The sequence below is a fragment of the Apteryx mantelli genome, chromosome 3 (genome assembly GCF_036417845.1).
Source record: "Apteryx mantelli isolate bAptMan1 chromosome 3, bAptMan1.hap1, whole genome shotgun sequence".
NCBI lineage: Eukaryota > Metazoa > Chordata > Aves > Apterygiformes > Apterygidae > Apteryx > Apteryx mantelli.
The window spans coordinates 111,651,152-111,662,578 of record NC_089980.1 but is presented as its reverse complement, the minus strand read 5'-3'; the positions used below and the strand labels follow the sequence as shown (position 1 = coordinate 111,662,578).

The following is an 11,427-nucleotide window of genomic DNA, read 5'->3' as shown; positions in this document are numbered from 1 at the left end:
GCAGTTCAGACCATTTAAACAATTTAAGTTCACAAGAACTACTTAATTATGAAACTACATCCCCCAGGACTCTCTTAGCTTCAGATCAGATATCACTTCATTTGCAGCAGTCAGACTCTGAACAAGTCTTAACAGAAGGTCTTCAATCTGTATAGAAAATACCTCAATAATACAAGCTACCACATATTTTCATGCAAGTTACATGTAATTTAAGTTGCTGTCTCAGCCATTATTTCTGAACAACTCCCTTCTCCTCCTCACTATTTCCCTTTTTAACAAATATAACCTCCTTCTTTTTTTAAAGATCTAATAACCTATCTGCAATTAACTTGCCAAACACTATTATTTATAAAAGCACTACTACTTTGGAAAAAAAAAAAAAGGCAAGTAAACCAACCATCTCTTCAAACCCTGTTTTCTGTGAACAGGCTATTGAAATTCGGTAGCAAGAACAATATTCATCAGGAAAGCACCTTTTCTTTGTTCTACAAAATTGCATTCACCTTGTATTAAGATATAAACCTCCTAAGATTACCTCTCCCTGCTGCAGCCCACAGTTAGAGCAAACATTTAACTGATTACCACTAGTCCAGGGCAAGATTAGATGCTAACATACAGATCAAGAACTGGGAACACCTGGAAGCCATTAAGGCAGCTGTACTGACACACAGAAAATCAGGTATGTTATTCCCTAAATGCTTGTTTCCCACCTCTGTGGTTACTTACAGAACAGTATGAAGAGAGCTCAGCAATGCGTCCTCTTGCCACATACTTGTCTGACATATGTAAGCACTACAGCCTGTCTCGTTGGAAAGCTATTGGGTGTAAATAGTTTTGTAGTTCCTATGTAGACATTAGCAGAGGCAGCTAAGGGTTCAAATGCTGCTGCTGAGCAGTATGGCATAGCTGCTTGCAACAGAGTTTATTTTTATTAAGTGCATTTGCTTTTAATTTAAGGTCACATACAACCTCATCCCTGTGCTTTTGTAACATGATGTGCTGCAGGCAGAACTGCCATCCTCTATTATATTAGCATATAATTGAGAGGCTCACAGTATGTCTATACCGAACAAGCTGAAGATGCCAAGGCCACAAGGCATTACTAGCTCTTCTGTTGGTATATTATTTACTTACAGGTCTTATCTGTAGATTTCTGAATATTCTATAAATATTTTCCCATTTTGAAGGCAGTGAAGCACAAAGAAAGATGAAAATGACTGAAAAAGTAAAGGAGCTAAGAACTGATTCAGCTTTTACAAGTGCTAAATATAAACTACTCACAAGACAATAGTGTTCTCGTAGCCATGGGCTTCTTTTCAACCCTTCCTCCCTCCTCTGAACCACTGCTCCACCACTGCACAGGTGAATCACAGAATGTATAGATCTAATAATCCAGGCCACACTAAAAGTTTTACTCTACTTTTAGTTATCCCGAAGACTAGATGAATTTATGATCAACTTCTGGTTTTGGACAGGGGATAATAAATGGAGGAAAAATGCATCTCTGATGATGAGGTTGTGCAAAAAACTCATGTGACAGCAAGGTGGGCATTCAGTTATAGGGTTGATCCTCCCTCTCTCATTTATGCTGGAACCAAAGAAGATATATTTTCAAATTACAGGAAGATGGAAACAGAACAACACTTCTTTCTTAACTCAGTTTTAATAGACCCTTCTTGTAATCTACCACTTACTGTAGTTTAACTTCCTGCTGGTAGCTATCGACTCCTACTCACTGAGAACGTGCCCAGCAGCTGAGACTTTGCCAATTTCATTTCTTCTTCACATGACAGGCTGTTGGCCACTAGGACCATGTTCAGATAATCCACATTTTAATGCACTTTATTAGTGTAAAGGTAGTAATTAAGCATATTAGAAGAAATGTGTGCACCTAATCCCAGACCAGCTGCAGTAGGACTTGTTACCATGCTTGTTTGCAACAGAAGCCATGCTTCCTGCACCATGAGCAGCTTTGTCTACTTGGGATACAGGGCCCTGTACTAGAAGGACACAGTATACCCTTTTCATCAATTTCTCAAGCTCTGTCTGTGGGCCACAGAAGTGCAGAGGATCCAATATTTATTTTTCAGACTTTTGGCAATATGATTTTTATAAAAGACAGAGGGAACATAGGTTTGGAAAGCCTTTTTGTTTTTGGAATTCTTAATATCGGTCTAATCCATTTTAGTCATTTCTGGAAGAAGATAGTTGAGTAAGGTTCAATATTTTGAGAAAGATTTGGACTTTTAATGGGAGAATTCCTAATCTGAGTATTTAACTTACTATTATCTTACTATTAATTTATTTTTTATTTAACTTACCATTTAACTTACTATTAATTGAGTTTCCAAGATTGGATGATTCCCAGAAGCCAAGCCCTTCCCGTTTTGCATTAGCCAACAAGTTACGTAAGTCCACACTAGTCTTTGGGTTCTTTAGCCTACATAAGGGGTTTCTCTGAAGGTGGTCACAGCTTTAATACTTCTATAAAAATACAATGTAGCAACATGTAAATTACATAAAGTTACATAATTCATGAAGTATTATGAATATGTTTGGAGCTAAGACCACAATACACATACAAGGTGCTTCAAAGTATGTGCTAACTCTACTCCGGGCAGAGTGAGCTGCTCTGTCCACTTGAGATCCAGGGCCCTGAACTATGTGCCTGTTCTCGCAAACCAGTGATGTTTGTTCCTTGTCAGATTTGCTGTTCCTACCCCCTTCTCCACCAGTCCAGTGATTACAAAATGTACCAAGAATATGTCGCATTGGCACTATCTTCTCCTATGGCCAAGTTAGCCATGCAAGTGCCTAAATTCTATCCTTTTCCTTTGCTTCAATTATCATCTGTAAAATGGAGACTACTCCTTATCCAAAGGTGTTGGGGTCTGAAAAACCACTGTAGTCATCTGAATTTATTTTAATGTTAATGGGACAGGAATTGTTTGGATGAACAGCAGCCATAGGAGAGGTGAAACATGGAAAGATAAAGCACCACAGCAGAAACTGATGCTGTATGCAGCAAGTGTGTGTGCCTAGTCCCAGACTAGCTGCAGTAGGACTTGTTACACACACTTCTTGTTTGCAGTAGAAGCCACACTTCCTTTCATTATCATCTGCCCCCAGAGCATATGGATCACTACCAGTCAGAAGGGTGCCCCTCACGCTGTGTTCAGTCGCTAGCCAGCAATTGGGACTAAGCACCACAGCCTAGCCTCCTGCCTGCAATGTATGTACACTATCTTCTGAAAATCACTTCAGTAGGTGACTGGGATAAAACCTGAACCGTGCAGCAAAATGTAGCTTTTCATATGTCCAATAGCCTGCAGACCACTTGTTGCAGTGGCCAAGGGAAACCATGGGAAAGAATAGTGTTTTTTTTCAAGTGCCATCATCCACATTCTCACTAAGGATCCCATTTGCTGCACTTCCCTTGGACTTTTTGGGGAGGGGGGAGGTGGTTCTGTCTGCATTCTGCAAACACTTGTACAAACACTCTCTGAATGACTGTGCATGTTGGAGGAAATCCTGACACAAGTGGATTTTGATAGATTGAATGATGTATGGAGTTAATCTTTTCAATATTATTCTGCTTTTCCATTTCTTATAAATTGATTGTGTGACCTGTACCTTCTGTACCTGTAGAAAGTTCTTGTGGCAACTCAGATAAGACCATCTTAGTAATATTTCTAGTGATGGTGTTAGCAGAGAATGCGGATACCACCATTACCTACAGATAATGAACTGAACTTAGCCTTCATTTTTAGCATGCTAAGGGACCAGCCATAAATAATTTTCCCCCTAGAATTCCTCTACTACAGGTACAGTGTTTTCCAGTGTATGAACAGTCAGATTTCGACTATTTAGTCTAACATATTGGCCAAATTCTAAGTGGGTCTTTCTGATATTATCAAAGAGCATTTTGAATTTCTAGGGACTCTGTCACTATTTACTACAGTATCTACCTAGCTGTTCTACAGCACTCCTATTTGAAGCTGCATCCTTTTTCCATTGAAAATAAACTATTATTAATCCTTTTAAAAGAATCCCTGAATGGCAAAAGTATTTCACTGACAAGAAGGGTAACTGAATTACTCTTTATGCCTTTCATACATTGTATAGAAATATCACATTTTAATATGGAGAAAATAATTGTCAACACACAATAATTACATATAATTTCATATGATCCAATATGTGCAATTTAGTGTTTTATTAAACAAATACAGTAGCTAACCAAAATCTGATTGCTGATAATTGGAAATTACATTAAAGTCTATGTTCCTGGGGTAATTATTGGTCATTTAAAATGATTTATGCCCTAAAACATAATGCAGAAAATGATTTTCCTGTGAAATAAGAAATACAATAGAAATAAAGTTAAGGGACGTGTTTATTTCAGAGCTTTCTGCAAGCAAAATTGCTTTGATACAAAATGAGTTCAATGATACAGTGCTACCATCCACTCAAGCAAAAGAAAACCTCACATTTACATGAATGCACTTTATATTGATATTCTTACAGAATAATAATTCAAATATCCAGAATGTGTCTGGCCTTATTGAAAGCAATGGCACAGAAATGCTGCAAGGTATTGGAGTATCATATTACTGGCAAGTGCTTAATTAACTCTGTGAGTTCTCTGAGAGATGCTGTATAAATAAGGGTATTGTGAATGTGTTCTTGTATTCCTTAGTACTTCTGACATACATTCTTTAGTCTTTGTTTAGTTGGATCAAAATGTGTAATTGTGACTTTTGGCTTTTTCTTTTTTAAAGAAAAATCATGAGGTATCCTTTACTGTTGACTAACGACATAGTGAAAGACCTATTTTATTCAGGCTGCAGAGACTTACTGTACATTCAGTACACTGTGCATTTAGTAATTATTTTTAGTGTACTTTCTACACATTACTGTGTACAATTGTTAGTTTACATTAAAACTCTTCCCCCTTCTCATAGGATATGGCATAAACAAAAACAAATCTGACAAAAATTATACACATACAATAAGAAGACAAGTACACAAATAAGGCCATCTGCAGAATTAAAAATCCACCTCTTGCGATATTTCACAATAATTTCTACATAATATTTTACATCTTACAAACTTAAATACTTAATGCAAAAGGAAAAGACCTTTATGGAGCCAATCATATTATCTCTTCAAGGACTTGTCCAATTTGCTGGCTAGTGGCCTTCTTTGGGGAGTTGGAATTTTAGAAGGCTTGGCTGATCCTGGCCGAGAACCTGCTCGGGGTGTCGGTCTGCTTGTAGCAGGAACAGTCTCTGACATATCTGAGCATACAGACTGGATTTCTGAAATGTCAAAGTCAGATGCATCACTGCCTCGGCGGCTACTTGACCTGCTGCCAGCCTTGCTTCCTGCTCGGCTTCCAGGTCTACTTGGAGTTCTTCTGGTTTCTAAAAAGAGAAAAAGTATTACAGGTAAGGATGGAAAGAGTGTGCGTATCTTTGGCAATTCCAGAAGCTACTTGGTGCACAAACTAAATTTTAGACCTCTGCAGGCAAACTAGGTGATCATCAGGGTTCGCCTTGATATTAAACAACAGCATAAAACAATGCTGTTATCTCCCACTAAAGAGAAGGAAATGAGAGATCAAATGCTGAGACACAGGTAATTCAGTCACTAGCCCATCTCACAAAAATGTATTATCCTGGCAACTTTTCTTGATCTATTAGACATGCAGTGTATGTTTACTAAACAGCCTTTCCTCTACCATTTTCTCAGCTATGAATCAGAAGAATTCAACATCTAGCATCTTCATACATACCATTTCTGGATATATACCTTTGAGATGCAGATGAAAATGCACTCTATTTTTAAATGTGTACTCCCAATTTTTTAAATCAAAATCATATAGTCAAAAGCCACAAGTAAAAGAAGGAAAAACATTCCCCAATCAAAGGAATGAGTAAATGAGCTCTCTGCGAGTCTGCTAAAGTGAAAGCCTGTCCAAACAATGTGCTATGAAGAAAAAAAACACAAGAATCTTAGACAGAAAAACATTAATGTGGTTTTTCATAATTTTCTAATTATTGAATCTTTCTGATCCTGACAAACCTGGTTCCCTGTATGTACAAAGAATGCCAAGTTGAAACTGAAATCTTAGGTGGTTCATTTTTTTCAAATCAGTAATAATTTAAAAGATACGTACTATCTGAACAGGATTTTTCAGTACTGCTCAACATGCAGTATTCTGCAGAGTTTAAGACTAGAGGGAAAGCTAGTAGTGCTATCTTCTGTTCTAACCATCTAACTCTTTCCCTTGTGCAGAACTGCTCTGAGGCTCCCAGAAGAGTACAGCTTCACTACTTCCTGTTTTTATATACCATTTTAAAAATCTTGATGGGATATTCTATTAATAGGGTCATCTACAGATGCTACCTGCAGTTCTTCTTTCAGAAGAAAGAGACAAGTTATGATGACTACTTACTCTCCATCACATTTGAGCATAATTTGGATACTGTCAAGTATTTAACACTTTGTTTTTTAAGTAAATGCTTCTTTCTTAGTTCCTTAGGCGGATACACTGGACATACCATGGTCAAAAAGTTTGCCGTTCACAACTTGGCACATCCAGGGCTGAATGTACCTGCTCTACAGTGTTGTGAACCGTGTGAATGGAGGACCATTATCCTGACTATATGCACCATCAGCAATACTAATGTGGAGACAGCAGGACTATGACCCCTCCCACTTTTCTGACACCTCTTCCTCACACCCTAACGGGCCTGAGAGTATTCAGTGGGAAAAGCACAGTTTTCAGCAAACAGTAGATCAAGCTCTAAAGTCAAGACACTCACCTGCAAACTGAGCTCTAACTCTGGTAGCTGCTGTTGACAGTATGCCGCTGTCTTCTCCAGAGTGGAAACCCTTCCCTGATAGATATCCCGGCAATCTGAGTTTACTCCCTTGAATTGGCGTTCCCTATGCAGAAAAGATATAGTTGTTTCAATTGACACTACTGAAGATAAGGTCTAGTGTTAAGCAGCAGATAGCTTGGCATACGATCATCTTAACATTAACGATGAATCTAAAATACTGGTGTGAGTCACTAAGGACATTTTTTGTTTTGAACATCGCTTTAGCAGTTAATATTTGAAGTAGTCCAAATGTAAAAAAATAAAAATAAAAAAATAAAAAAATCACCCAACAGTCTGCTTGGCATTAATATTTTAGCATTCTTTGTGTATGTATCAATTCATATATAAAAAGAGAAAGGCTGTCCTCTTATAATTAGTCAAACATAAGATTAGTTGATGGTACATGACTTAAATTAACAGAACAAATGGCTAAGGTTTTTTGTCTACGAAAACTGATCATCATTCTGACTGCAGTTATAGGTGGTGAATATATTTGTTTCAATTTTGTAATTATCTTGATGGTAAAACAAAACTACAAGATTTCAACCCTTTTTCAGCAAAGCAAAAAAAAAAGGACCTAATTCAGAAAGTTCTTGTTGTCAGTACATTGTCTGAAATCTCTGCTTCATAGCTTTATCTTGCTTGTTTTCTGGTTTGTGGAATGAGAACCTGATTTGCTATTAGTCCCAAATGGAAAGATTTCTTTCAAAGTCACTACAATTAAATCCTCAACTCTCAAATTTCCTTTCAAAGAAGTGGAAAACTACAGCAATTGTATCAATTAAATCAACATAAGAATACTAAGGAATTATCCAAAAAGAAGAACAAATACTGCAATGATGAGTACAGCACTTTAGGTGGCCTAGACCTGAGGATCCTGTGTTATGTGCCTTTGATCCCCATACAGTGCGGTGTAGAATTAGGTACCTAAAAAACAAGGTTCATCACCATGCACTGGGAGCCACCTAGAGCTAAGAACAGAGAGGAGGTCCAATAGAGGGCCTGCCTGGCAGATGCTTTTGGCCCTCTGCCCAGTAGGGCCAGTTCTGGCACATCTGGAAAAAGAACATACAGAGCAGACAAGCTGCTCTTTCTGACAGGGATGGTCACAATACCGAACTCTCTTTTAAAGCCAAGTATAAAGGCTTCACAGGCTACCAGTGTCCAGGTGGCCATACCTTGGAAATCTCTGCTATACAGAGACTACTTGGGAGGATAGAGAGAAAGGCAACTCTCTTCATTACCCTAGGTGAAGCTGTTGCCCTTTGTAGAAGAGACTGGGACAGAATCCTTGGGCCAAGGAGAAAAAGAGATCAAGTTTGTTCTTCAGTTGAGCCCTAAAACCAAAGGCAGTCTACACTGCCTTAGATAACCACTCTCATGAACAAAAATTACTTCTGAATGTCTCAGAAATCCACTAAAACTGACCCCAACCCTGCTTGTTCCATTTATAATCTTAAACCATGGATTTTTATGTAATAAAAGTTCACTGAAACTGTACACAGTAGTGACAACAGGTGAGAAATATAGTGCCCCCATCTGAAATCAGTGCCAACTGTTTTCAGTTCAGTGTGATTCAGTGAAAACAAGGCAGCTTTCCATGCCTATAAACCCTGCACATTTCTCATGAATCTTTAAGGTACCATCAATTAACCTTATAATTTAGTTACCACCTAAGAGATCAAAGAAAATAAAAGAGTATATTAGAAACTGACAATTGATTCAACTTTGTGGTATTGATAATCATTTTAAGCAACAGTCCTGCGTACTGGAAGTGATATAGAGACGCCTGCAGTGCACACAAATAACACACCCACTCACACAGAAAGACGGAGTGAAAAGTTTGTTACGCATCTTAAAGCTACGCAGAGGTTATGTAAATGTAGCACTGGAAGGTGTCAAATGAATAGCAATAGAAGTCAAAGTACAGATTTGTGAAGAACAGATGCAACAGAGGTTATAGCAGAGCAAGCTTCCCTGCAGTAAGCCATCTATCTAATCCAGGGCAAGAATAACTTTGACAACTGAAAAGTCAGTTTGCAGTCTGACCAAGCTGCAATCTTTTCACTGACTGTAGTGACATTAGAGAAGACACTATGGCTCCAAGCCCATTCAAATTTTGGTCATTCAGCTTGATTGCCAGTACAATCCTAATTGCTATGCTAGCAGTTTCTCTGTAACTCATGGGCTGGAAATAAAACCAAAGCTCATTTCCTATAAGTCATCAAATAGCTATCTTATTAGAGCAACAATTGGTCATTACCGCCCTAAACTAAGCTCTCAAGTGCTGGAAAGATTTATCCACCACAGTCAGTCTTTTGTGCCATCTTGCTCACAGTGACCAGGTATTTCTTCATTTAGTGATTTTGTATTGGAGATCATAATTTATTAATCTCATTCCTACAGTTCTTGAATATTATGGTACATTATAAACTCAAAGAAGAATTTTAGGAAAAGACAATCTGTGAAGTATATGAAATGCTATACAAAGAAAAGGATTGGATTTTTCTATATTTACTCATACTGTTCATTGCATACTCTTATGTACAACTCTGTGATTTATTATTAATCAGTTGTACTTCAAGCATGAATTCATTGAGGCTGTTTTCCTAAAAGTCAAAAAACAGAACAAACAGAACATCAAAGAAAGACTGAGGAAAAAAGGGAAAGGAAAGAAATAATTTCACGAAGGCCTAAAATAAAGACAATGTACTAATATGCAAGAGATACTGAAGCTCTGAAGCACTGAAACTCTAGTGACTGTTAGTGAAGTGACAGTTTTAATGAAGAAAGGTCATTAGACTAGGATCTCTGTCCTTACTGTACCTCTGCAGATGACCCTTGATAGTCTGAAGATTCTGGTGGCTTAGAAGGAGTTGACGTTTTGCTGTTTGTCAACCATGGTTTACCATAGTTGCGTGTTAAATGATGGGATGTCTGTATGAAACAATGGTAAATCAAAATATGAAGGACAGTAGGTGGGAAACAATGTCACGGAGAATACCCATGCTACAGGAAGATCAAATCTCACAGTAGAAATAAAAACTAAGCAGAAAGAGTTGATGACAAATGTTCTGAGAAGTGGTGATGGCAGAGCTTATTTCTTATTAAATGGAGAGGTTCTTTGATCTTTCAGAGCTTATTCCCAAATTGCCAGTTAGCTCATGTAACACCTTAAACATAAAGAATTCTTCTATTCCACTGCAAAAGAACAGAAGTAGAGGAAGTACACTGAAAACATTTCTCAGATCCTCCAAAACAATGAAATAAAATTGAGATACTTCCTCCCTATCGGCTAGTGAAAACAGCGGTACTGCTTGAGCCAGAAACAATCTCCACCCCATTGGTTAACCAGTACGGTTTTGTATGTTTCTCCTTACCTTGGGTGTACTTGTAGCAACTGCTTGTGGAGCTGCTGCCTGGCCAGCCTGACTTGACAACGATGTAGATCTGTTGGGAGAAGCACCCCTTGAAGAGGGTCGTGATCTACGGCCCCTCGGTCGGAAAGCTGCCATGCTCTGACTGGCACCATCTGCCAAAATGAACTTTTCACGCAGCTCCACATTTGTCCTCCCTTTAGCTGCACATCAAAGAAAGGTGTTGATTTAGTCAGATATGAAAATTGTCACAAGGCTGTTTATTGATATTTTTGCCATGCCAACTCCAACACATTTTAAGGATAAATAAAATGCATTACTGTGCAATGCATTTATTTTGGACACAAAAGAGTTTATGTGCAGAACTTGCTTATTCTAATACTTTATGCCAGCAGGAATGAACCACTGTCAAAGGAAGTCAGCGTGATAATGGAATGCTCAACGTGCTAAGTCATTGTTAATCAATCAACTATTAATACAGAGACGCAACCTGAAGAGCAGTTTTGCTAACTCTACAGCTACTCATAATAAATAATACTTGTTTGGATGTTCCAGGAGAAATTGATATGTACAAATTACAGGAAAGCAGCAAATATATTTATTCTAAACTATGAAATTATGTAGTTTGGCAACATGCAATGATGAACATAAATCCAAAACTATAATGAGGTAATTAGTGGCCAAGCACTCACACACACATACAAACACATGTAAGAGAATGTTCCAAAAGAATAGATGCAAGACATGTTAGCATTTAACTGTGTCAGTTTGAATGACAATTGTTTTTGAAACACTCTTCAAGCGTGTCAAAAAAATCAGCTCGCAAAGCACCAGCCCATGTAGAAACACATCAAGCTAAATGTGATGGGTGAAGCATATTGTTAAAAATATATATATTTAAAAAGTAGGAAGGAAATGAAGAGAAAGGAGAAGAAGAAGAGGAGACAAAGAGAGGGGTTTGCCAACCTATAGTAGGCTGAGTGGTAATTGAAGAGTTTGATTCCGAACGTAACATTTTACTCCCGTGATGATGAACTAGAAAAAATGACACAGGATATGGGTCACATTAAAGAAAATCGTTAGCAGGAGAAGAAATCAAGTACAGCAGCTGCATATGCAAGAGACTCAGAGCACCAGGCCAAAAGACAGAACTCAGAGCA

At 38.0% G+C, this 11,427-nt stretch overlaps 1 protein-coding gene across 1 annotated transcript in view; it reads right to left on the bottom strand.

The window, feature by feature from the left end:
• Window positions 1–4,194: 4,194 nt before the first annotated feature.
• DST (dystonin) overlaps window positions 4,195–11,427 on the bottom strand; it is a 314,972-nt gene continuing 307,739 nt past the window's right edge. Inside the window, exons 103-107 of the mRNA XM_067294163.1 lie at window positions 11,234–11,302; window positions 10,271–10,470; window positions 9,717–9,827; window positions 6,831–6,954; window positions 4,195–5,426 (exon numbers count right to left, since the gene is read on the bottom strand). Of these exons, the coding sequence (XP_067150264.1) occupies window positions 5,161–5,426; window positions 6,831–6,954; window positions 9,717–9,827; window positions 10,271–10,470; window positions 11,234–11,302 (770 nt within the window). The 3' untranslated portion in view covers window positions 4,195–5,160. The remainder of the gene's footprint in view (window positions 5,427–6,830; window positions 6,955–9,716; window positions 9,828–10,270; window positions 10,471–11,233; window positions 11,303–11,427) is intronic.